The 25,179-nt window shown below is 33.1% G+C and overlaps 5 protein-coding genes across 5 annotated transcripts; 4 read left to right on the top strand and 1 right to left on the bottom strand.

Moving 5' to 3' along the window:
• Positions 1-3,342: 3,342 nt before the first annotated feature.
• Positions 3,343-3,691, bottom strand: LOC108198643 (ATP synthase small subunit 6, mitochondrial). Its single transcript, XM_017366414.2, has 2 exons — positions 3,467-3,691; positions 3,343-3,389 (listed from the first exon to the last, which is right to left on the bottom strand). The coding sequence occupies exons 1-2, from the start codon at positions 3,585-3,587 to the stop codon at positions 3,343-3,345; spliced, it is 168 nt and encodes a 55-aa protein (XP_017221903.1). The 5' UTR covers positions 3,588-3,691.
• A 9,476-nt stretch (positions 3,692-13,167) lies between these two features.
• Positions 13,168-13,653, top strand: LOC108198641 (histone H4). The gene has a single exon (XM_064082753.1). It carries the CDS (start codon positions 13,242-13,244, stop codon positions 13,551-13,553), a length of 312 nt encoding a protein of 103 aa, XP_063938823.1. The 5' UTR covers positions 13,168-13,241; the 3' UTR covers positions 13,554-13,653.
• Positions 13,654-18,144: 4,491 nt separating this feature from the next.
• On the top strand, positions 18,145-19,696 carry LOC108197482 (cyclin-dependent kinase F-4). Its single transcript, XM_017365116.2, has one exon. The coding sequence runs from the start codon at positions 18,574-18,576 to the stop codon at positions 19,576-19,578; it is 1,005 nt and encodes a 334-aa protein (XP_017220605.1). The 5' UTR covers positions 18,145-18,573; the 3' UTR covers positions 19,579-19,696.
• A 923-nt stretch (positions 19,697-20,619) lies between these two features.
• Positions 20,620-21,498, top strand: LOC108197483 (enoyl-CoA delta isomerase 1, peroxisomal-like). Its single transcript, XM_017365117.2, has one exon. The coding sequence runs from the start codon at positions 20,701-20,703 to the stop codon at positions 21,436-21,438; it is 738 nt and encodes a 245-aa protein (XP_017220606.1). The 5' UTR covers positions 20,620-20,700; the 3' UTR covers positions 21,439-21,498.
• Positions 21,499-23,373: 1,875 nt separating this feature from the next.
• LOC108198654 (enoyl-CoA delta isomerase 1, peroxisomal) lies at positions 23,374-24,277 on the top strand. Its single transcript, XM_017366428.2, has one exon. The coding sequence runs from the start codon at positions 23,462-23,464 to the stop codon at positions 24,197-24,199; it is 738 nt and encodes a 245-aa protein (XP_017221917.1). The 5' UTR covers positions 23,374-23,461; the 3' UTR covers positions 24,200-24,277.
• The last annotated feature ends 902 nt before the right edge of the window (positions 24,278-25,179 follow it).

Raw genomic sequence — 25,179 nt, 5'->3', positions numbered from 1 at the left:
AGACCCTCATCTCGTAATATTTGCCAAATGCCAAGATAGCATTCAAATTTCAAGCTACGGTAATTAACTTTAGTAATATAATGTATTAGGAATATTAGAAATAAAAAGTATCCCTCTGCGCCAAAATCCCATAATTGTCCAGGCCCGTGTATCACACAAACCATGCACCCTCAGTGATGATTTATATCAATTGTTAAGATGGTTTATCAATAACTTGTATAGAATGAAATAGGAGGGAATGAAATGAAAATTATAAAAAAAATTCATGAAGAAATATAAGAAAATATGAAATAATAATGACTAAATATAAACGAGTCCAAATTGTAGACAAACGTAATGAAGAAGTGAAATGAACATTCTTTCCAATCACCCCCAATTTAGTTGGATGAATGATTCCAAAATGAATGGAATGAAAAATAAATTATGTTATGATCAATTGTTTAGGGGTTTATGTTATGAAAAATAAACCCCTAATTTCTACTCTAATCTCATCATAACAATTTTACACTCAATTTTTTTTTTCAAAACTTTCTTCCTATCTCTATTAATTTCAATAATTTTACTCATTCCATTCCATTCCCCCAACCAAACACAACATAAGAGTCTAGGCCGATTTTAAGAAAACAACTGTTTTACAAGACTTTATGAAAACAATGTAACCCTAAATATGAAAACTGACATGAGAAAAAGGTATAAAAATTGTTAAAAGCCAACAAATGTTCTGGGCAGCTCTTTTCATCAACTTTTATCTCATTATATAACAACTTTGTAGTGATTGTATCATAGAGATTGAAATCAATTGACAGATACATTATATCTAAAATCATAAAAAGATTTTCTTATGAGAAGCAAATAAGCTCAAATTGTGACATAAAAGTACAAGCCAACATCAAATTTATGAAATCTTGCAAAAGAAAAGAAAATGGACATTCCTGCTTCCTGTTATCGAAACTTCAGGAAATCACCTGCATAACAAATCAACATGTGGAACTTCAGCAATTGAATTGTATATATGTAGTTTTAACACCGTAAATTGAAAAAGACCACAAAGAACAGGGAAAAGGAAAAGGGATGTGTTTGGATGCCGTGAGAAGATTGTTAAATTGTTACACAAGAGATCATCTCCTTCGAGACAGAGGAAGTAAAATCATAACATAAATATCAAATTTACTGAATCATATGTCCACCGTAACGAGTGACATTCAATTCGTCAAATATGTACTTCCATAGGTAAAGTACAATTCCCAATACAAGTCAGCTTCAAATCAATTTACCATTCTAGTAGCTTGACTAGACTTAAGGTTGAGCATATCAAGATTTAACCTTACAGATTGAAGTAAGTGTATGCAAAGATTTTGCACAGGACTGGTCGAGAAATAAACACAAGTCTCAGTACAAACAAATCCTTATCACCCTCCTAACATTTTGGGCTCCTGATCCAGTTATGGAAACATACTGATTTCAGCTCATGTCCCTAGAGTTATACTAGGACTTTAAAAGACATATGCTATAACTAATTTAAGAATATAAGAAGAAACTATTTTAAAGAGTTGTTGTGAAAGCTAAGGAAGCTTTAATTATGTCAAAGCCACTGTAGCTTTGAAATGGCTGCCATGGGGAGGAATTAAACAGAATAACACATTTTCTTCATCTTTATGCATAATACTCGTTTTATGAGTTTATCATTCTGTTCCACAAAATTAGACTTGAAACTATAATTCACACTTCCAATATACAAATAAAATCATATCCTTCTCTTCTACACCGAACTTTTCGCACCCATTTTCACTGAATTTTTACAAATCACACTCCATAGTACTTAAGGTTTACTACAAAGTCACAATCCCATACTACATTTAAGTAAAACAAATAAAGTACAGATTTAACACACAGATAATGTTATATTCAAAATAAATGAAATTTATCAGAACCGCCGATCAAAAGAAGTACAATTCACCTCCTTATGAGCAAGTCCACTGGTGAGCTATATTTTGTTCTACCTCAATATTTTAGAACAAAAACTAAAAAACACCATTCCGATGGTGTTTTATATCTTGTGCTAAATAGAAAAATGCTATAGTTTGTTCTGAATATAGAACAAAAAATAGATGGAGCTATAATTGCCACCTCACTAAAAAGTGAAATAAGTGGAAGCCTTGGTGTAAAGTTAGGTTGGAAAATCAAATTTGTATTTAAAGTAGTGAGGTGCTTGGAGAATAAGTTAAATATGGAACAAGATATAGAACCAACTATTGGAAACATGTATTTATTTTAGCACCAGAAACCACTTTTCGGTGCTAAATTAAAGCAATAGCTCCATCTATTTTAGCACAACCATTGGACTTGCTCTAAGTAGACAGGAAGTAAGTATGTAACAAAAAAAATATCATATGAACTTGATAACATGTTCACTGAAACAAGCAACATTCACTTGTTCACATCTGTATTTCCTTCAAAGGTAAAATATAATTCCCAATATGGCAATATGAAAGAGCTTCCTATGCATTAAGTATTTTATGCGTGAGTTGATGGCCTCGCTTGACTAGATTTAAGGTTTAAGGTTAAGCGAACTTAGAGTCTTAAACCCAAAAAGTCAGTATATGCAAATCAGATCTGATAATGGACTGGCCATAGACTAAACAAAAGTTAATCTATCCAGTTACAGCAACTTACAGATTTTAGCTCTTGAAACTAGAGTTCTATTAGTACTTCGATAGACACATACTATGACTCCTTTAAGAAACTATTCCAAAGAGGTCCTTAATAGTAAAAGCTAAGAAACTATTTTTTATGTCAAAGCCAAAGTACTTTTCGTCTTTTCAATTCACTGGAATATGATCAATTGCAATGGAATGAAGAATGGCAAATTATCTTGATGCTTATGCACAATTTTCATTCTTTTTTATCCTTAACAGCTTCAGCCTTCGCTTTTACGTCCAACTTTTTGCACACTTTTTAATGTAATTCCCACTGTCATCCTATTTAACAAGGGGTCCAGATCACACTCCTTATCATTCCCAAGTCCGAACTCACATCCTCGTACTTTGAAACTACACTTGCGTGAAGCCAGTCCAGTACAGATTCATAAAAATCATTTCAAATTACATAGATATTACCGAAAAGAGCACATTTCACCTTCTACAAACTAGCTACGCCAATCAACTACTCAATCCATTATACATCTCAACTGATTCGCAAAGCATTACATAACTACAACAATCGAGAACATCAGAATCCAAAAAAAAAACATAACATACACAGAACTCGAGATCTAAAACTTCCAATTGAGTTGACTTAGGGTTTTAACAAGCAACAATATCAAACAAAAAGAAACAGAATCACTCACTTCTTGTGTCTCTGCACGAAGGGAGAATTCTTAGCATCCTCGTCTGTAATACAATCGAATCTATCAGAAACTATACGTACAGAAATGTGTATGAATAATTGAGTATATAGACGTATTTACCAGTAAGACCGAGAGAGAACTTGGTGATGATAGTGCCAGTGATGGCGAAACCGACAAGAAAAGGCCAGTTGCGGTTCCATTCTCGCTTGAAGAACACTGGCCATGGATCGAATTTCCTCATTTTCTGCTCAGACTTGTTTGTATCTCTCCCCTTTTGAATCTCTGATGTTCGTATATCTCTCTCTACTCTCTCTCTCCCTCAATTTCTCTCCCACAGTTACATCAGGGGCATTTTAATAGTATCTTAATTTAAAGTTAATTAACAAAAACCAAAATTATTTATTTCAAAAAGAAAACCAATAAATTAGTTTAAGAGAAACATACAATGTTTTGGTATTATTTGATTAAAAAAAAACTTCAACTTTTTAAGTTATGGTGTAATTTAATTATATATTTCTATTATTTGATTTATGTACAACGACCCCACCGGCACCCGCTCACAGGTAAGATGAACCCAATCCGACAAATAATAATTTACTAATAAATAAATAAATATATATATATATATATTAAAAATAATCAATAACAAAATTTCATTTTAGTTTATATAATTTATTTATATTAAATTTACATAAAATGTTTATTCATTTAAATAATACTATAGATAATAAAAAACTTAATCAAGTATATAAATTTATATGAAAACTATAATATCTAATATAAGATATACATAATTTCAATAATAAGTAGTTTTAGGTAAGTTTCGAATAACCACAACTTGAATGAAAATGATTTATATGTTTTGCGTAAATTTTTAGTCCACTCAAAATCAAGTCAAATTATGTTTTTAAAAAAATACACACGTTTTTTCTATTTTATATTTTCGCCGATCTAAACAATGACAACCTTGAAGTCTTAAACACTCTTGATACATTATTTTTTTTTATTTTTTTTTTGATATTGAGAATAAATCTCACAGATAAGAATCAGCGATTCACCGTGATAATTCTTTCATTCAAAAAAGCTTATTATCTAACCGTCGGACATGCAAGATGACCGGGGAAATTTAGACAATAAAACTTTAATGTTCGAAAAAGAAAAACCCGTCTTCTTCCAAGAATACTGAAAATAAAACAAAGGAAACAAGAATAATATAAGTCGATATAACAGATTACATACATTATAAAAATTAAAAATATATCCAATAAATAATTATTAATAAAATCACGTGTATATGCATGTGTTAATCAAAATATTTCACAATTATGATAACACATAATTGAGGCAATTAAACTCTTAATTAGGGCACTTAATAAAATATTAACGCCCTTAATTAAGACACAACCCTCAATTATGAGGCACAATCAACGCCCTCAATCAAGAGGCACAATTTACGCCCTCAATAATGAGGCACAATTAACGCCCTCAATCAAGAGGCACAATTTACGCCCTCAACAATATCTACGAAAACAAACAAGTTGTAAAAGATATGTTTTGAACTACTATGTTACGGTACTAGTTCGGAGATGACAATAATATTCAAGTTATAAATATTAAAGTCAAGTTAGGTATACTTGTAAACAAGTATACGTTTGATTACTCCAAGTTAAGCTAATATGGAGAGTAATCAAAAGAAGTCTTTCTTTTTAAGCTTAAGAGCTTAGGACTTCACTAGTATTCTTTTTCTTTTAGATCAACTCTTTTATGATCGAAGAATACTTGATTTACAAATCTTCATTTTGAGATAAATTTGAAGATCTCGGAGATTGTATATTATCCTCTCTTTTAACTTGATACACAAGCTTTTGAGGATATAAGAAAGCTTCCACGAACAAGGTTCGGAATATTCGATATCTTTCCCGAGATATATAAAGTTAGGTTAGTGCGGGATCGAATAAGCTTTCTTTAGCTTCTTCAAAGTTTAGCAAGGATAATAACAACAATGAAAATGTTGCTAAACTTTTCTTTTGAAGCTTTCGTGTATAAAAGCCGTTAGAATCGTATCTTTCTCTTCCACACAAACGCTAAGGCGATATATGGAAGTACGATCTTGCTTTTATAACGAATTTGACACTATGTCAAATATCTCCCTTATTGGAGATAAGTACTCTTGAACTTTAGTTCAAATCAAGTGAGCACTTTCACGGATTTTTGTTTGTTCTTTTTGTTCTCTTTAAAAGAGAAAGATATATCTTTGATATCTTGAACAAATCCGGATCTTTTGGTGTCTTTTGGGGAACCTTTTAGAAGAACTTGTAAGATGAAGAGAAGTTGGGTACAAAGTTCTAAAACAAAATGGTCGGTTAAGACACAAATAAGAAGCTAAGTAGAAACCACTTACGGGAGATGAACGGAAGAGTTCGCCGGAAAAATTCGCCGGAGGTTCGGCCGGATTTTGGCACTATGAACTTACTTGGGCAGCCCTTACAAAGGCGTGGAAGTGGTTGTGGTTGAGCTCGGTTAGTGTAAGAAAGCTTGTAGATCAAAACCTTGAATATATGAATATATATTTGAGAGAGAGAAGGTTTTGGTGGAGAAGTATATTTGAGAGAGAATATAAACGTGTATTTCTTGATGACTTCTCAAAATCTCAGCACTTTCTTGGCTCTTAGCTTAGGAGTATTTGGTGTGTGGGAGGTTGGTATTTATAGAGGAAAGTGGGTGGAATGAATGGTTGAGATGTAAGGAAAATGAAGGGTGGAGATTGAAAAGGGTGTGGATTGTGGTTTTGTTGTGTTAGTTGCCCACTTGTATAATAAGACAAACAACTTTATGGGACAATTCTCAGCTGATTTGTGTCACTAGAAGACAAGCACGCTTCCCAAGAATTTGATTAATAACGTAACTTTGTATCGTTATTAAATGCGACGATTTTTCGAAACCTCCAATAAATTACACCAAAAATATGATAAATCATAGAATATTGGAAAATGGTGGTCTGGAAATTTTGGTCAAAGTTGACTTGGTCAAACGTCCAGTCAAAGATCCCGGTCAGCCCCTAAAAATAGCGTCCGGACCAAACTTCTTAGAAAATTATGAAAAATTTACTAGACACCAAAAACATTATTCAAATGATCTATCTCAAGTTTCAAGTCATTCTAGCAAGCAGAAGTACTTTATTTGGATTTAAAACGATGAAACCAGTCTCCGGTTTTGAATAAAATACGATTAGCCTTTTCCCAGTTTGAACAGAACTTTGGCTAATATTTTGACTTGAGTAAAACATTCAAAATATATTTCCTTGAAGATAGGATATTTGAGATTTGAAGGAAATATTTTTATGATGTTAAAAGAATTTATTCCATAGAATAAAATTGTATAAATGAGGAATAAATCTTTAAAATCTGAGACTTGAATAAAATATCTTTGTCTCTTTAAATAAATGTCAAAAGAGTGTTCTAAAGAATATAATGAATGTATATTCCTTGTTCAAATTTCTTTTGCATTTTGCTTTTGCAATTGTAATACAAGAAGATATCATTACTAGATATTTCTCGTCCGATAAATTGCGATTTAAAATTTTTGAATACTCCTTAGATAAATATTGAAAATCTTTTTGTAAACATGGAGTATCATTTATATTTATAAATATATTTTGGAAATCCTTTTTGAGCTAGAGTTGACCATTTGACTTTTGATAAAATCATTTAAATAATATGTCCTAATGGAGAGGATTCTAAGTGTATTTAAATTTTATGTGAGTTATACAAATACCAAAATAATCATTTATCGAAGATGTCCTTTCAAACACCAAACTTAATCCCCAGAGAATGATCATACGAACCCAGAGCATCCGCAATCGCAAAGCTCCTGAGCGCATCTGTGGTTAAAAATCCATCGAAAACGCCATGTCGAACTAAGTACTCAATCCTCTTCATCATCATGACTCTCTGCTACTCCATGGACTGATTATAATCAGGCGAAACAAACACTCTGCCACCCCGATCCCTCGGCACAAATAACTCACTCTAGGGCTGAGCAAACGGTCGGTTCGGTCGAAAACCGAACCGAACCGAAATAACCGAAAACCGAACTTTCATTTTTTTCAAACCGAACCGAACCGTACTTGTGTTTCAAACCGAACCGAACCGAAATAACTTCGGTTTTTTCGGTTTGGTTCGGTTAAAACCGAACTTTATATATATAAAAAATTCAACACAAACAAAAAGAATACATAAAATAAAGATACAATTAAAGTGGTTAATACACTCATCAAAATATTATGCATAAGCTTCCAGTCTTCCAGAATAGCCATACACATCAGTACATCAGTTTTAGACTTTAGTGTTTTACACTTGCATAGTCAAATACCTGAACTGATGAATCGAAAGTGAAGCAGAGAGCCAGAGAAGCTTGAATCAAAATTCGGAAGTGAAGCAGGGAAGTGAATCGATGTGAAGCTGGAGATGAGAATGGAGGGTGGAGGCCGGGAGGCAAGGCGTGGTAACTGCTAGTTTGGGTTAGAGTTCAGTAGCTTACTTAACATATCTGATATTTTAAGTAATGATATTATTATATATATTATAATTATATATATAAATAATTTAAAAATCATATATATATACATAAAAAACTTCGGTTATTTCGGTTAAACCGAAATTTTGGTTTCAGAAACCGGACCGAACCGAACTTTTTGTTCGGTTAAAACCGAAAACCGATCTAACTGGAATTTTCAAAAATTTCAAACCGAACCGAACCGAATTTGGACGGTTCGGTTCGGTCCGGTTTTGCTCAGCCCTAACTCACTCTACGTGATAAGCCTGTACACCATGTCACGGTGCTCCCAGTGGTAGCTTTTGTTTTATATGAAAACAAAAAAGCCCACGGCCCAAACGGCCAAACACTCATATAAGTCAGCTCGCCAACATTTATCCGGCCCTGTTGTCGTCAAAACAGCTGGGATCATGCTCCATGTATGCCGCTGGTGGTCCTCCCGGGTGGCTTATATTCTTCTTCTACTAGGTTGACTCTGGTCAGCCATGTAGAATTGAAATATGCCATAGAGTGGCAGGGGAGGGGGTGAGGAGAGGGCGCGATTACTCCCTCCGTCCCACCGGGTATTTTACGTTACTTTTTAACGCTTTCATAAAGTATAGTTTCATAATAACTATATCGATTTTTGAATTTGTTGAATTAAGAGAGAAACAGAAGTCTGATACAACGAAAGGGAGTGGAGATATCTGAAAACGGAGTAGTGAGCATTAATAAAGAAACATAAATAATTATGACAAAACACTCTTGATACATTGAAAGAATACGGATGAAGAAATATATTGTTTTGATACACTATGAATTAGAGTTGTCACACTAACACATCATTTGCCTCATCGGATCGAGCTCATATAAATGACCATCTCGCATCTTCAATAATTAGGCGTTGTGTGAGTCATTAGTTGAATATTGAATATTGAATATGTACGTAGCATGTTTTTCTGCTTAAGCTGATCTACAATCTTTTCATACTCGGTTGTAGATGATTAAGTAAAAAAAATACTGCAATTATGTACTCAAAATGATTTAGCAAGAACTTGTATTTTCATACATCAATGTTGTCGGTTAAATCATTGTAGTGGTATGATGTGGAATATGATCTTTAAAATAACAGTCGATTAGTAATTTTTAAATATTTATGATCCTCTTTTTGCAGCTCATCCTCATTTGAATTTTTATTTTCGATTATCAATTATTTCAGTTCCGCCCTTTTTCTAATCATGTTCTAGTGTTCAAAACAATCTCAATTTAGAATCTTTATTGCTTATTATTGTACTTGAAATTTTCACGAGAGCCACATAAGATGGTTTTGATCGTGTAGGTATTATTACGCCATTAATAGTTGATTGGTGTTTTCCAAATTTGTATTATGCTGATAATAATAATTAATTATAATCGTGATACATTTTTTTGCCAAGATTATGCCTTATATTTGAGTAGATATGTCTTAGCTATGTTTTCAATTCTAATTATATTTTCTTGTTTTAAATATTTATTGATATGTTAGTCAGTTATTTTCGGATAGGATTTATGTTTTATCTTTTTGGTATAAATTTTTTTAATGATTTATCTTACATAAGTTTTGATTTTACTTTCCTTATTCTTTAAAAAATTATATTATATTCATATTTTTTTTTCTTTTTAATTATGATTTTGTTGACTCTTTTCCTCTGTCATTTTAAATAGCTTTCTTATTTTATTGTCTGTATAAACTTATTCTGTTCTTTTATTTGTATTGTATTTTTGAGGATGAGTGGAAGAAAGAATAGCGGGACCTCTTATGGGTGTTTTCTTATCAAATATTAAAACCTTATTATATAAGTATCCTCGGTCATCTCTGCATGTCTGGGGTTAAATGGTAATTTTCATGAACGGATAGAACTCCTAACAATAGCTATTGTATTATCATACAATTCATTATACGAAAAAATATATGAAAAGATTGTGTATAATCAATTTTAAATACACCATTTGATCTTAATCATTAATTTAATCGTGTTCTAATGATTTTATATGACTTTTAAGTTTAATATCAGTCATATTTTGAACTTCAAGACGCCATATGTATATAATATTTACTTAATTATTTAAATAATCAGTTCGATTTAATTTTAAACAATAAACAGAATTGAGCTCATGACATTAATTCGACATTTAATTTTTTGATTTCGTTTTCGGTTCAGTTCTTTTCTAACTCAATTTCTATCAATATTTACTGATCCTGACTTTTTTTTTACCCAGCTTTACTCACAGCTAGGGGTGAACAAAAAACCGTTTAATCCGCACAACCGATCCAACCCAACCCACCCTTTATTTCGGCCGAACAAAAGAAACCGTTCAAAACCGAAATAATAATTGGGTTCATTTTTTATCAACCTGAAAAGATTGGGTTGGGTCAGGCTTTTTAAATTATTAACCCCAACCCGACCAACCCGAATAAAAGTTTTTTGTTGCTTTACATGATGACCCAGAACTTGATTTAGAAGATTTAGAATTTGATATTACTGGATAGTGTGACTGGGGCTTGAAACTTGAATTGTGTTTAGTGTCAATGTTAATTGTTAAACTATATAAATGCGCATTCACTGACATGGCTTCTGTTTTCAGTATTTAAGTAGTTTTTTGCTTAGTTTTCTTGGTTATAAGGTCACATATGTAGCCCACAGAAGTGAGTATTATGTTGTTGCCAGACACCTGCTGGTTTAAATTTAAGCTTTTCGCATACTTAATTAATTATTAGTTAATTGTAATATTTAAGGTGCACTATTGAAAATTTGTACGTATGTTCTTGAGTTCTAATTTTGTCGGGATAAAACCCGATAAATCCGACCCAACCTATGAATAATAGGGTTGGGTTGAAAATATTTTGCAGGGTCAACGGGTTCGAATTTTTATAAACCGATTATATTGGGTTGGGTTGGATTTTTGCCTCTAACCCAGCCAACCCAACCTGTGTTCACCCCTACTCACAACTGAGTACGTATCCAACAATTGTATTAGCACAGACTTTTTATAGCATAAAAAAACGAGTAAATAGGCTAACTGGTCACTGTACTCTATGTCAATTTTCAATTTGGTCACCAGGTCAAAAAAGCTTACAATCGACTAACTAAACCTATAATATTTATCAAATACATCACTGTATTAAGACAATATTTCACTACCGTTAAATCTGAGTTGACTTTAACGGAGGTCCGTTAAATGATGACACATCAGTTGCATCGTAGACGCCATGTCAGCAGCCAAGTCAACCTGAATACTAATTCCTAACTAAACAATCTGAAAACTTTCAAATGGGTCCCTAAATCAAAAAAAATAAAAATTGAAACTTTAAAAAAAACATATATCATTATTTTATTAAATTTGTTGATTTTAGATATTTTGGGAAGATTTTTTATTTCTTAATAATTTTTGTGCTTTAAGTTTTTCCAAAATTTCATTTATAAGTTTAAAAGATTAAAATATATGGAAGCTTTTTATCGATTCATATATATTCCAGAATATATCGTTTATAAGGTCAAAAATGTTTAAAACAAATTTTTAAGGTTAAAAGAATCGATTTATCAATTCATAAGCATATAAAATAAATAAACTTGGATAATTTTAAAATAAAGTGATATTATTCGGAAAAAAAAAACTTTCAATAAGAAATTTCCTTCCGGCACGATTAGTCGGTGTCGAAAAAATCATGATTGAAAATGTGTTATTTTATAAATATTTAGATTTTTGAAAAGATTATATGATTTTTTTGTTTAACAAAAATGTTAATAACTTTAATATTTGAATAAACTGAAATACTTTGAAGAAATTAGTTGGTGACTTAATTGAAAATAATATAAAGTTGAGTGATGAATTTGCAAGTACACTTGATGCCACGTCAGTTTACACGTCACTATTCCGTTAGGCAATTTAACGGGAGTGAGATAGTGATGGGCATCGGGCCTCTTCGGGTCGGGGATTACTATACCTGGCCCCGATCCCCGAATCCAATCTCAATCCCCATCCCCGGCCCGATCGGGATTCGGGGATACCCGCGGTGATTCGGGGATTTTTAATTTAAGCTAAAATTTCTATTTAAATACTTAAATTCATAATTACGATTAGTTTCTAATATGTCTAATTAATACCTAATCATTGTAATAAACAAATCTTCAATGATTTAATTATGACCTATTTAGTTTTAAGACTTATATTAATAGAAATAAATATTAAAATATATTTCAGTAAATTTAATTATATTAAAGAGGTATATAAACATATTAATAAATGATTATAAACATGTGAAACTCCATGACTGAAGTTGACTCAAAGAGGTATATAAACATGTTAATAAATGATTATAATATATATGTATATATTTATATTACATATAATATATACTCCCTCCGTCCCAATTTAAGTGACTTGGTTTGACTTTCACGGAGATTAAGAAAAAGGTAGTAAATGTAGTTGAAAAGTGGGTAAAGTGGTGGGACCCATCAATATTTAATAATAGATTTGAGATAATGGAGGAAGGTAGTGGGTGTAATAGTGTTTATTTAATAAAAAGAGAGTATAAAATAGAGAGGTAGTGGGTGTAATAGTGAAAAGTAGTGTTCAAAAATAGTAAGTATTGTAGGTTCATTCTTTTTGGGACGTCCCAAAAAGGAAATGAGGTCACATAAAATGGGACGGAGGGAGTAATATAATAATCGGGTCGGGATCAGGTCGACAATCGTGGAAAATCGGGTCAGGGTTCGGGGATCGGGCCGGGGAAATGTGAAAAGCCTTACCCAACCCGATCCCCGATTTTTTTTAAAGTCATCCCCGTTCCCCAGCCCGTACCCAAAAAATCCCCGAATCCCCGCACTATTCGGTGCGGGGATCGGGTCGGGATCGGGCGGGTCGGGATTAGTGCCCATCCCTAGGAGTGACGGAAGAAACCTATTTGAAATGTTTTTATTGTTAAAGTGTTTGGCTGAAATTTTTTTTTACCTGATGACCAAATTGAAAGTTGACATAGAGTACAGTCATCAATTAGCTTATTTACCCATAAAAAAACTGCCCCCCCAAAGTGGGTGACCCAACCACCCAGCGCATCTCAAAACCAATTCAATCCACGTCATCGATCCGCGCCCTTAAAATCAAAACAACTCTGCACCGTCGATCTACAAAACATCAACGTCTGAAACAACACCCACACAAACACACGGATCGCTCAATCTACACACCCCAAAAATTCAAAAACACCGCCCAAACTCATTTTCACCCGCCTATATAAACCCCCACCTCCCCCACTTCACCTCACACCAACACCACCAAAAGCTCACCACCATCCAATCAGATCTCCACAACACATATCAAAATGTCAGGGCGCGGAAAGGGAGGCAAGGGACTCGGCAAAGGCGGAGCCAAGCGACATCGAAAAGTCCTCCGCGACAACATCCAGGGCATCACCAAGCCTGCCATTCGCCGTCTGGCTCGCCGTGGCGGTGTCAAGAGAATCAGTGGGCTCATCTATGAGGAGACCAGAGGTGTATTGAAGATCTTTTTGGAGAATGTGATTCGTGATGCGGTTACTTACACTGAGCACGCCAGGAGGAAGACTGTGACTGCTATGGATGTTGTGTATGCTCTCAAGAGGCAGGGCAGGACTCTTTATGGCTTCGGCGGTTAATTTCTAGGGTTTCTAGGTTGTATTGTGTTTGTTCTAAATGAATGTGATGTGTAGTTGAATGGTTATAATATGAATGAAGGTGGTGCTCTATTGTTCTCAATTAGTGTGAATTCATTTTTTTTATTTAGTATATTTTTATGCTTAATTGTTTGTTATTATCTGAGATCTAATTCTAAGCTTATGCATTAGTGTTTGAATAAGTAATTGTGGAATATCTTGGTTTTGTGCTGAATTGGCTTGGATGGATGAGTTTTTGGTGTGAAGTGATGCAGCTTAAATGTTTGATATTTTGTGGAGCCGAGTTTGTCATTTCGGCCATGCTGTTGTTCTATTCAATATATTGTTGAGCTTGATCTGATAATGATTTGGTAATGGATACTTGTTCATTAAATTTGTGTTTGTTTACATGACTGCTCTGTTATCAAATGGTTCTAATGCGATTGAAATTCAATCCTGTTAATAATCGTAGTGGATTATATGTTCATCATCAGTCAAATCAATTATGCTTTTTATAGACCGTACAGCATTTGCAAACTATTTTGGCTTTGACGCTGTGTTCTTAGTTGGGGAGATATAATGCAGCTCGAGTGTTTGATCCTTCTGTGGCTGAATCCCTTTTGACATCTTGTTGAGCTCGACTATTACTGTTGTACTAACATAGTAGTATAACATACACTTCTGTGAGTTTTAGTGGACATTATTGGAATATGTAGCTTGGTAGTATGCTTTTTGGTATGACTTTCCAAGTTTTATTTCTGTTTGATCAGGGATATGAATTAAGGCTATATTTCTTTTTATATACTCCATCTTACCATATTGGAAATGCCTGATGAATCACCAAAACTTGGAGAGTATCTCAATTATTGATACTTTTCAGTCATTCGTGTATTTGATGAGCTACCTTAGAAATGTAAGGATTTACATGAAAGGCTTTGACAAATTTCTGATGATTAAATTAAGGGAAAGGGACTTGTTCGCTTGTTCATATAAACATGTAGACCATGTATCACCATAATTAGAGTCTGGGTAATTGATTGAGATATGCTGTAATGAATTTTTGTGCAAATTTCTCAAAATTCTTAGGACATCATATAGCTAATCTGCTGGAGATGCTCAACTAGCTATTTAAACTGGGTTTTACATACATAGACCATAGTGTTTGTTCTTGTTCAATACTCTCCCAGTAACCAAGAACTATCTTCTCATAGTCCGGATCCTCTGTCTCCTCTATGTGTCTCCTTATATATCTCATCTTTTTTATTGGTCAGTTTTGTATATCCCTTCTTTTTTATTGGTCAGTTTTTTACCTTGAGCACGTGATATATAGTTTCTCTTTAATTTTTTCTCGGATAGTCTTTCACTGTTAAACTTTTTCAAATCTATATAAGGTTCTTAGAATTATTAAAATATTTTTTATATAGTACATAATCAACCAAATTCTTTTATATGACATAAATATAATATCAAAAAGTAATTTATACTATTATATTTTCTATATTAAACAATTAATTAAATTTTTGAAAACATATTTATAATATGATTAAATTAGAAAGCAAAAATATACTTTATTTATGACTAAAATTATATCAAAATATTGAAATGTTTTCTTATATAATATTTAATCTACTAAAACTAAATTCTATATAATGAATTTTTTTGTAAAGCAAATTTATTGGTATAAAAAGAAATTCACCCATACATTTTTTAGAGAAGCAACTAATACAAATTTTTTTGATAAAATATAAACTGTACATCATAGAGCTAATATTTTATGCAACAAAACAACATGACTGAGAATATAAAAATTGATGTATAAAAAGTAAAGCAAAAAAGAGATAGAGGATCACGTGGGATGTAAATAAACTGGCCAATAAGAAAAAAGAGACATAGAAAGAGACACATTAAGGAGACAGAGGATCCAGACTCATCTTCTCATATGTAGTGCTTTTACATTCCTATTGTCACGGACTCACATATAACTTGAGCTTTAACATGTTCTATGTTTTAATATACTTTGTACGCAGTACGCTTATAGTTATTGAGTTTGTTTCAAAAGAAATAGGTTTGCAATAACAATTTGTATTATTTACACCATTAATTATCAACCGAGATCATTGTGAGATCCTTAATATGTTGACAGAGAACTTGTTAGAATTATTCTTGTTAATAAAGAGTTTATGATAATAATTAATTAGTTGATAAAGCAGTGAAAATATAAGGCTATATATGTGAGATTTTTATGTGGAGTTCAAGTTCATTAATATATATTATTATTATTATTGTTAAAATAGGTAAATAAAATTTGAAAAATTGTTATCCGTTAATATGAGGGTGTTTGAGTTTAAAGCATCTCCCAGAGAGAGAGTAAAAGCACCGACACGATTTATACTGGCAAGGAAGCTTCCGTTGACGGATATTACGGGCTCCTTCAAATTACTAACCACCTTCAGTACAATCTTTACAAAACTAACCACCCAAATTTTCATTTCACAAAACTAACCACCCTAATTTATTCACACATCGGGCGAACATGATTGCTGAAAAAAAATTTGTAAGCCCTTGGCTCGGGCGAACATGTCATAAGAACTATTAGATGTTCGCCTCAGCCACGGGCGGACATAACCGCAGACAACCAGCTCCACCTTCACATTGTTTTTCAACTTTCCTTAGCTAGCTAAAACATTAAAATTAGGGCATCTTTTACAAGTATTATAATATTAAATGAAAATAATATTATATAATATCAAATAATATTATTATTAATAATTTTTTTTTGAAAAGCAAAAACCAAAATATATATAATATATTTTTGACATTATAATATTTTGACATTATAATAATATATTTTGATAACATAATATAAAATAATATATTTTTATATTATAAATACAATAATATATTTTGGTAATAGAATATAGAATATAATTTTTAATAGTATATTCTGATATTATATAATAATATCAAAATATATTATTATATCATTATATATTATTATTTTAAATATTACTCTCTCCGTCCCTTCCAATTCTTATTATTTAGAATGGAGTGTTGGGCACGCATTTTAAGGCTCATATAAAGTGTAGCTCTATAACTTATTTTTAACATTTTTTTTCTGAATAAAAATTTAATTTTTAAACTTTTATTCAGAAAAAGAAAATTGTTATTATTTAGAATGGAGTGTTGGGCACGCATTATAATTCTAAATAATAAGAATTGGAAGGGACGGAGAGAGTAATATATTAAAATAATAATATATAATGATATAATAATATATTATGATATTATTATATAATATCAGAATATACTATTAAAAATTATATTCTATATTCTATTACCAAAATATATTATTGTATTTATAATATAAAAATATATTATTTTATATTATGTTATCAAAATATATTATTATAATGTCAAAAATATATTATTTATATTTTGGTTTTTGCTATTCAAAAAAGATTATTATTACATTATAATCTCAAAATATATAATAGTACTTTGATAATAATATTATTTGATATTATATAATATTATTTTCATTTAATATTATAATACTTGTAAAAGATGCCCTAATTTTAATGTTTTAGTTGGCTAAGGAAAGTTGAAAAACAATGTGAAGGTGGAGCTGGTTGTCTGCGGTTATGTCCGCCCGTGGCTGAGGCGAACATGTAATAGTTCTTATGACATGTTCGCCCGAGCCAAGGGCTTACAAATTTTTTTTCAGCAATCATATAACTTATTGTAAAATAAGTTATAGAACTATATTTTATATGAGCCTTAAAATGTGTGCCCAACACTCCATTCTAAATAATAACAATTTTCTTTTTCTGAATAAAAGTTTAAAAATTAAATTTTTATTCAGAAAAAAAATGTTAAAAATAAGTTATAGAGCTACACTTTATATGAGCCTTAAAATGCGTGCCCAACACTCCATTCTAAATAATAAGAATTGGAAGGGACGGAGAGAGTAATATTTAAAATAATAATATATAATGATATAATAATATATTTTGATATTATTATATAATATCAGAATATACTATTAAAAATTATATTCTATATTCTATTACCAAAATATATTATTGTATTTATAATATAAAAATATATTATTTTATATTATGTTATCAAAATATATTATTATAATGTCAAAATATTATAATGTCAAAAATATATTATATATATTTTGGTTTTTGCTTTTCAAAAAAAAATTATTAATAATAATATTATTTGATATTATATAATATTATTTTCATTTAATATTATAATACTTGTAAAAGATGCCCTAATTTTAATGTTTTAGCTAGCTAAGGAAAGTTGAAAAACAATGTGAAGGTGGAGCTGGTTGTCTGCGGTTATGTCCGCCCGTGGCTGAGGCGAACATCTAATAGTTCTTATGACATGTTCGCCCGAGCCAAGGGCTTACAATTTTTTTTTTCAGCAACCATGTTCGCCCGATGTGTGAATAAATTAGGGTGGTTAGTTTTGTGAAATGAAAATTTAGGTGGTTAGTTTTGTAAAGATCGTAGTGAAGGTGGTTAGTAATTTGAAGGAGCCGATATTACGTTAGCCCCAAGTAAGATCGGAAACCTAGTACTCCACCTATTCACGAGTAAGATCCTACTGCCTTTCGAAAATCTCTGCCCCTATATATATACACATATCTCAGCAGCCTTCTCTTTCTTCTCATTCTTTTTTCTTCACTTACCAAGAGCTTCTAAAAAAACTTGAAAAACCATCCATCCCATCAATTTTCTTCTTCAATTTTTTAGAGCTTCTCAAAAAACTCATCCCACCCATTAATTGTGATGCAGCCTACTTCCAAAATATGTTGCGCTTTTATCAATCATATTTTGATCGTACAATCACATAGTATATATTCGTAGAAAATCCTCCTGAGGGCATGGCATATGCAAAGACGAATTGTTTCGAGTCGTGTTAGAGACCTGACTGCCTGAGTATTCTTGAATTTTTGCGGGAGAGCGGTACCTGTTTTTTGTTGTCGCTGCTAATATAAGTCAGAATAATGGAGAAGTACAAGATACTTAAGGAAGTTGGGAGAGGATCTTTTGGAAGTGTGTTCAAAGCTATGAATACACAGAGTGGTGAAGTTGTGGCTATTAAGAGATTGAACAAGGAGTTTCACTCGTGGGCAGAGTGTCTGAATTTGAGAGAAGTCAAGTCTCTCAAGAAGATGCACCATCCAAATATTGTGAAACTCAAGGAAATTATCGGAGAAAATAACTTCTTGTTCTTTGTTTTTGAATACATGGAGTGCAATCTTCACCAGCTTATGAGAACCAGGACAAAGCCCTTCTCAGAAACTGAAGTCAGAAACTGGTGCTTTCAAGTGTTTAAAGGTCTTGCTCACATGCACGAACGCGGGTTTTTTCATAGGGATCTCAAGCCTGAAAATTTGCTAGTCAGTGGTGATATTATAAAGATTGCTGATCTGGGACTTGCTCGCGAGATTAATTGTTCGCCTCCTTATTCTGAGTATGTTGGAACAAGATGGTACAGAGCTCCTGAAATTCTGCTTGCAGCGCCAATTTATGGTCCAGCGGTTGATATGTGGGCAATGGGTGCAATTATGGCTGAATTGCTGACTAACTGCCCTCTTTTTGCTGGGGTGAATCAGCAACATCAGATGTACAGAATATGCAGTGTTTTAGGAACTCCAACTGAAGTTGATTGGGCTTATGGGATTGAACTAGCAGATGATATAAGCTATCAGTTTCCTCAGCATTCAGGCGTTTCTCTGTCTCAGCTGATGCCATCTGCAAGCAAGGATGTGGTTAGCCTCATTCAATCGCTTTGCTCCTGGGATCCGTGTAAAAGGCCTACTGCTTTGGAGGCTCTTCAGCATCCCTTTCTCCGGAGCTGCTATTATGTTCCACCTGCTCTTCGCTTCAAATCCTCTGGTGTGGGTACGAATTCATCTGCTCGAAGTAAAGGTTCTGTGAAGCACAAGTATTTGAGCAGATCTCCTGGGGCTTTTTCAAATTCTGGCTCCATCAAGTGTGCACCTTAAGGCTGTAAAGAGTAGAGATTATTCAGTTTTACAACATTATTGATGATTTCAGATTATGGTAGTTAACACTGAAAGTTTATGCTATGCTATATCTTCTAGTTAATTATGGCGGCAGTAGTTTCTTTTTTGTACTTTTGTTTCCCTGATAACTCGAACCACCTTTTACTTTCCCTGAGATTGCAACTGTCTTTTAGTTTCTTACATACTTATTCATCTTCACTTTTCCAGTACATCAGTAACAATGGTAATTAGAGTCAGAAAGTGATCCTTCATATTCAGTCTATAGATAATAAGCTGTTTACAAATAACAGTTACTGTAAATCTGCAAATACCATAAATGCGTAGTGAATATGAATTTGTTAAAGGTGCTCTGTACTAGGATGCAGGAAGTTATGAATTTGTTTAAGCAAATATCATCTTTCATGGCAGAGCCACAAACCCACAATATAGCACTAATAACATAAACTAATCAGAAAAGTTTTGCAATACCACTCATATACCATGAGTATCCTGCAGTATTTGATACGTTGCACCCCTAGACTTCATTTAAGCAAGATCATAAAGCTTATTTTAATCGTTATCTCTATAGTTATAGTAGGTTATTCATTTAGCAAGGCTCAGACATAGCTCGGTATTAATATCTAGAAAGTTTAGCGGATAACTCAGTTTCCATTTATGCAGCAGTACTTCCTAATGTATATTTCACACTTCTGTAACAACATAGACCTCTCTATAACTGCTTTGCTGTTATAGCTTTAGGTCGCTAACAAACTCCTTCCCTGAAGTTTTATTCGCAGGAGATCGTGGGAAGTATCTGTATATAGGCTAGTTTACGCAAGGCAGGACTCCCTACAACATATCTATCAGTTCCTATATATGAAACTTAAATTTAACAATGCTTCATATTTCAGTTCCTGTGTTTTACTTGTTCCAGTCAAAAGTATACTCTAATTTTTTAGACAAGATTCAAATTACAACAGCTTGAAAATTCTTCAGTCAATTACTTGAACCTATTGCTTACGAAATCATATATAAAACTGGCAATTGCTCATCTATAAAATCATACTATAATCAATGAAGTTTTGGCTCGACATAGAAAAATAGAAAAATTCACAAAGAAAAATGTGCAGCTTAGAGAAAAGAGGCAATGTATACATACTAACACTCACCAGCGACGATCAACACCGCCTCAATCCCACACTCCTCGACGCAATCTCCGCCGCGCTTCACCGCGTTCGCTCCGAAACAATCGCCACGTCATCATCATCAGCTCTCATCACTACTTCTCAAGGCAAATTCTTCTCCAACGGATATGATCTAGACTGGTCCTTATCCGATCCAAACCGTCCGAAAATCATGTCTCTCAAGTTCCGATCAGTGATCAACGATCTCCTATCACTTCCGATGCCGACAATCGCGGCCGTCACCGGTCACGCATGCGCGGCCGGCGCAATACTCGCGCTCAGCCACGACTACGTGTACATGCGTAAAGACAGAGGATTCATCTACATGAGCGAGGTGGACGTAGGCTTGAAGTTACCGGCGTCGTTCGTGACGGTGCTGAGGTGTAAAATAGGATCGCCGGCGGTGTGGAGAGACGTAGTGTTACGAGCGGTGAAAATGACGGCGGAGATGGCGGTGGAGAAGGGAGTGATAGAGGCCGCGTGTGAGAGTGCGGAGGCGACGGTGGAGATGGCGGTGGAGCTGGGGGAGGAGTTGGTTAAGAGGAGGTGGAAGGGACACGTGTACGCTGATAATAGGTTGACGCTATTCGGTGATGTGATCAAGGGGATGGAGGTTGATGAGATTGTTGAGAATGTTGATTTGAATCGTGTGAGGAACAATATGGCTCGATTATAACTTTTTTTATATAATAATGATATTAAGAATTTTCAAAAATAATAAATACTTGCATGCTCATTCTCGTATAAATAAATCAAATATATCATATTGATCACTTGTTATAAAAATAATTTAATTCAATTATTAATTTCAAATTGTATATAATTATTAAAATTTAAATTTTATATCAACCACTGATAGTTTACTTGACAAAAGAATTATTAACTAAATTGATTTAATTATAAAATAAATCTAGTTTAATAGTTTACAAGATATCAACTCTCATAAAATTTGATTTTGCTATCACAGAGAACTGTTCTGGTTTTGGTCTGTGGTGATGTACTGATGTAACGTGTTTGTGTGTTATGAGGTGGGAACTGTTTATCCTTATTCCCCGGAATTTGCATTTGCATGTATTTAGAGTTTGCATCCATCTAGGATATCTCCGATCACAACTTCAAATTTCATATTTTTTCCACTTTTAACTTCATAAATGGAGTAATCAATCTCCAATCATCCATTACTTTATCTTTATATATAAAATCATCTACTATCCTACTCTATATATGAAATTGAATATAAAAATGAACAAAAATTGCTTTATTTATAAAATGAAGTAATAATTGGAGATGGAATAAAAATATAAAGTGAAAAAGGTGAAATTACATTATAAAATTATGATTGGAGATGGTCTTATGCAATACCGTTTCAAGACGGCAGTTCGGAGTTTTGTTCATGCGATATTACAAGATGCTATAATTATGTCGATTTAGTGGCATTAGCAGATTGAGTGCCAATTGTTCTCGATGTATATTATATCCTGTGTTCGAAGTCTTTCGATAGCAAATACTTTAAATCACTGTTCTTTTTTAGAACCAAGTAAGCAACATGTGAGAAGTGAAAATAAAAAAGGGAGAAGAAATACAATTATGTCCAAGTTTCAAACTCTACTTGGATGAAGAGCTCAGTCAAAAATAAGTTGATCACAAACACAAGTATCTATATTTGCAATGAAATGAGAATTAAAAGTGGATAAATTTATAAATATGTGCTAAAACCATCTTTAAACCTTAATTTGTGAAATAAGAATTAAAATCGGATAAATCTGGAAACATGTTAATTTTAAATCATCTTAAAACCTTAAGAATATAACCATAGTCTATCAACACCCCCACGTAAAAATAAGAACAAAGAAGTCTATCACCAAAACAGTTTGGATGATATTAAAATAATTTTTTATTTAAAATAAAAAAATGAAGTAAAAATTAAAAATAAATTAAGATGATAAAATCTTAAAGAAATGATAGGAACCAAGAATTCAAATATTTCAAAACCTTGTAATTAATGTAAGGTAGCGATCCACAGCCACTATGGTTCCGTTGGATCCAGCGGCTGGAATTATATTATACTCCCTCTGCACCAAAAAACATTTCCTGTTTTGACTTTTTGCACTGTTTATTGTAAGCAATTGACTACTAATTTATACATAATTTATAAGATAAAATATAGTCATGAGTGATCTTGTTTGATTCGTATTTATGAGTACTTTAATACAGTGAAATTTTTATATTTAATACTAATACGAAATTAAAAATATTAAAGATAAGAAATGTGTGTTGGCAAACGCGCACATGATTAACAGGAAAAGTATTAAGAGACGGAGGGAGTAATTTTAACATGTTCAGCATTTTTTATTGCTGGACGAGGATTTTTCCATACACATGTCCAGCGATAAAAAAGCGATTTTTCCATATACCTGTCCAACGATAAAAAAACGCTTGTATGAAAAAATCCCCGTCCAACGATAAAAAAACGCTCTGACATGTTAAAATTATAAAATAATCCTAACTACTGGATATGCATACATCACCCTTAAACGGTAGGCCAAAACTAAACGGTCGCTGACAATTACATGCAGGAACCGGACCCTTAATGTAAAAGTCAAAAGTAGGAATAGTATCTAAATGGAGGGACCATTCACCTATGTTTGAATGGAATAAATTTTTAACGGCCACATCCGGGGGAGAGATAGATAAAAACGATGTGTAGCTTAGAGAAAAGAGGCAATTTATACATACTCACACTCACCGGCGATGATCAGCACCGCCTCAATCCCACACTTCTGGACGCAATCTCAGCCGCGCTGCACCACGTTCGCTCCGAAACAATCGCCTCGGCATCGTCGTCTGCTTTAATCACTACTTCTCACGGCAAATTCTTTTCGAACGGATATGATCTGGACTGGGCGATGAAAGATCCGAACCGGCCGAAAATCATGTCTTTGAAGCTCCGGTCGGTGATCAAAGACCTGATCTCGCTTCCGATGCCGACGATCGCCGCGGTCAACGGTCACGCATCGGCTTCCGGTTTTATACTCGCGCTGAGTCATGACTACGTATTTATGCGAAAAGATAGGGGATTTATGTACATGAGCGAGTTGGATATAGGAATGAAAGTGCCGGTTTGGTTCGCGAGGGTGTTGAGGTGTAAGATAGCATCGCCGGCGGTGTGGAGAGACGTGGTGCTGCGAGCGGCGAAAATGACGGCGGAGATGGCGGCGGGGAAGGGAGTGATAGAGGCGGCGTGTGAGAGTGCGGAGAGGACGGTGGAGATGGCGGTGGAAGTGGGAGAGGAGTTGGTTAAGCGGAGGTGGAAGGGACACGTGTACGCCGATAATAGGCTGACGCTTTTCGGTGACGTGTTGAGTGTGATGGAGTTCGATGAGACGGTTGAGGAAGTGGATGTGAGTCACCTGAGTAAGAATGTAGCGAGGCTTTGAGCAAACAAGCTTTGATGTTGTGTTTTTTATCAAAATAATTGTGGTTTCTGTGTTTTTATTAAATTTGAATTTTGTTCATTGTGCTTACTACTATCATATGCTTAATGCTTTGTTTGATATGCTACGAAGAAGATATGATCATAAGATTAACATGTCACATTGCAGGTTTTTGAATGAAATCAAAAGATTCAAAACCAAAAGAGATAAAAAGGATGTAATCCGACTGAAGATTTTCATTCCATAAAACTTCATAATTTTTCATTCTATTCTATTTCATCCGAATCTCAAGTTAAAAGAGACCGAAGATTTACATTTGTAAGGATGGGATAAAAGAACAAAAAAAAAAGGGAAAATAGATTTTTTTGCCACCTAACTTATTATTTGTTTAGAAACCTACCACTGAACTATAATTTTTTTCTTTTTTGCTACTAATGTTAGGTTCGGATTTTTTTTTTGTCACTAACGTTAGGTTCGGATTTGATTATTAACACTATGTTATTCTTTTTAGAGTTAATTGCATTTGGCACCCCTTTGATTTCAGCATGTTGCACATTGCACCTAATAGTTTTGGAATAAACACTATGCAGCCCCTTACTTTTAACTCGTAGACACTTTGCACCATTTCCATTATCTTCTGCCGTTATCTTTAACTTTTGAAGAGGCATTTTGGAAAATTTTATTATATTTAATTAAAATCAGACCTTTATTTAAATTTTCCGACCATCTAAACGATATTTTTCGGAAATCTATTTTTCGGTAGTCTGTAATATAATATAATAGTGATATGTGTCTATATCTTTACATGTAGTACTCCATATGTGTCCTAGGTAGTTTATCTTAGAGGACGAGAGTACGGATTTTTTTACTCAGAAAGGAAATCTCATAATTAACTTATGGAACTATATTTATAAAAAGTGGGAACTTTAAAATACGTGACAAGTAGTGGTAAAGAACTATAAAGTCAAGTGATACTATATATT

Source organism: Daucus carota, chromosome 8, assembly GCF_001625215.2.
Source record: "Daucus carota subsp. sativus chromosome 8, DH1 v3.0, whole genome shotgun sequence".
Classification (NCBI taxonomy): domain Eukaryota; kingdom Viridiplantae; phylum Streptophyta; class Magnoliopsida; order Apiales; family Apiaceae; genus Daucus; species Daucus carota.
Note: the sequence above shows the minus strand (reverse complement) of the source record. Positions and strands in the feature narration are given on the sequence as shown.

Bases quoted from the DNA above. Each gene is read 5' to 3' on its own strand.
- LOC108197483 (XM_017365117.2), top strand. From the start codon at position 20,701: ATGTGCAGCTTAGAGAAAAGAGGCAATGTATACATACTAACACTCACC.
- LOC108197482 (XM_017365116.2), top strand. From the start codon at position 18,574: ATGGAGAAGTACAAGATACTTAAGGAAGTTGGGAGAGGATCTTTTGGA.
- LOC108198643 (XM_017366414.2), bottom strand. From the start codon at position 3,587: ATGAGGAAATTCGATCCATGGCCAGTGTTCTTCAAGCGAGAATGGAAC. The intron at 3,390-3,466 runs GTAAATACGTCT...ATTGTATTACAG, and splicing joins GTTCTCTCTCGGTCTTACTG to ACGAGGATGCTAAGAATTCT.
- LOC108198654 (XM_017366428.2), top strand. From the start codon at position 23,462: ATGTGTAGCTTAGAGAAAAGAGGCAATTTATACATACTCACACTCACC.
- LOC108198641 (XM_064082753.1), top strand. From the start codon at position 13,242: ATGTCAGGGCGCGGAAAGGGAGGCAAGGGACTCGGCAAAGGCGGAGCC.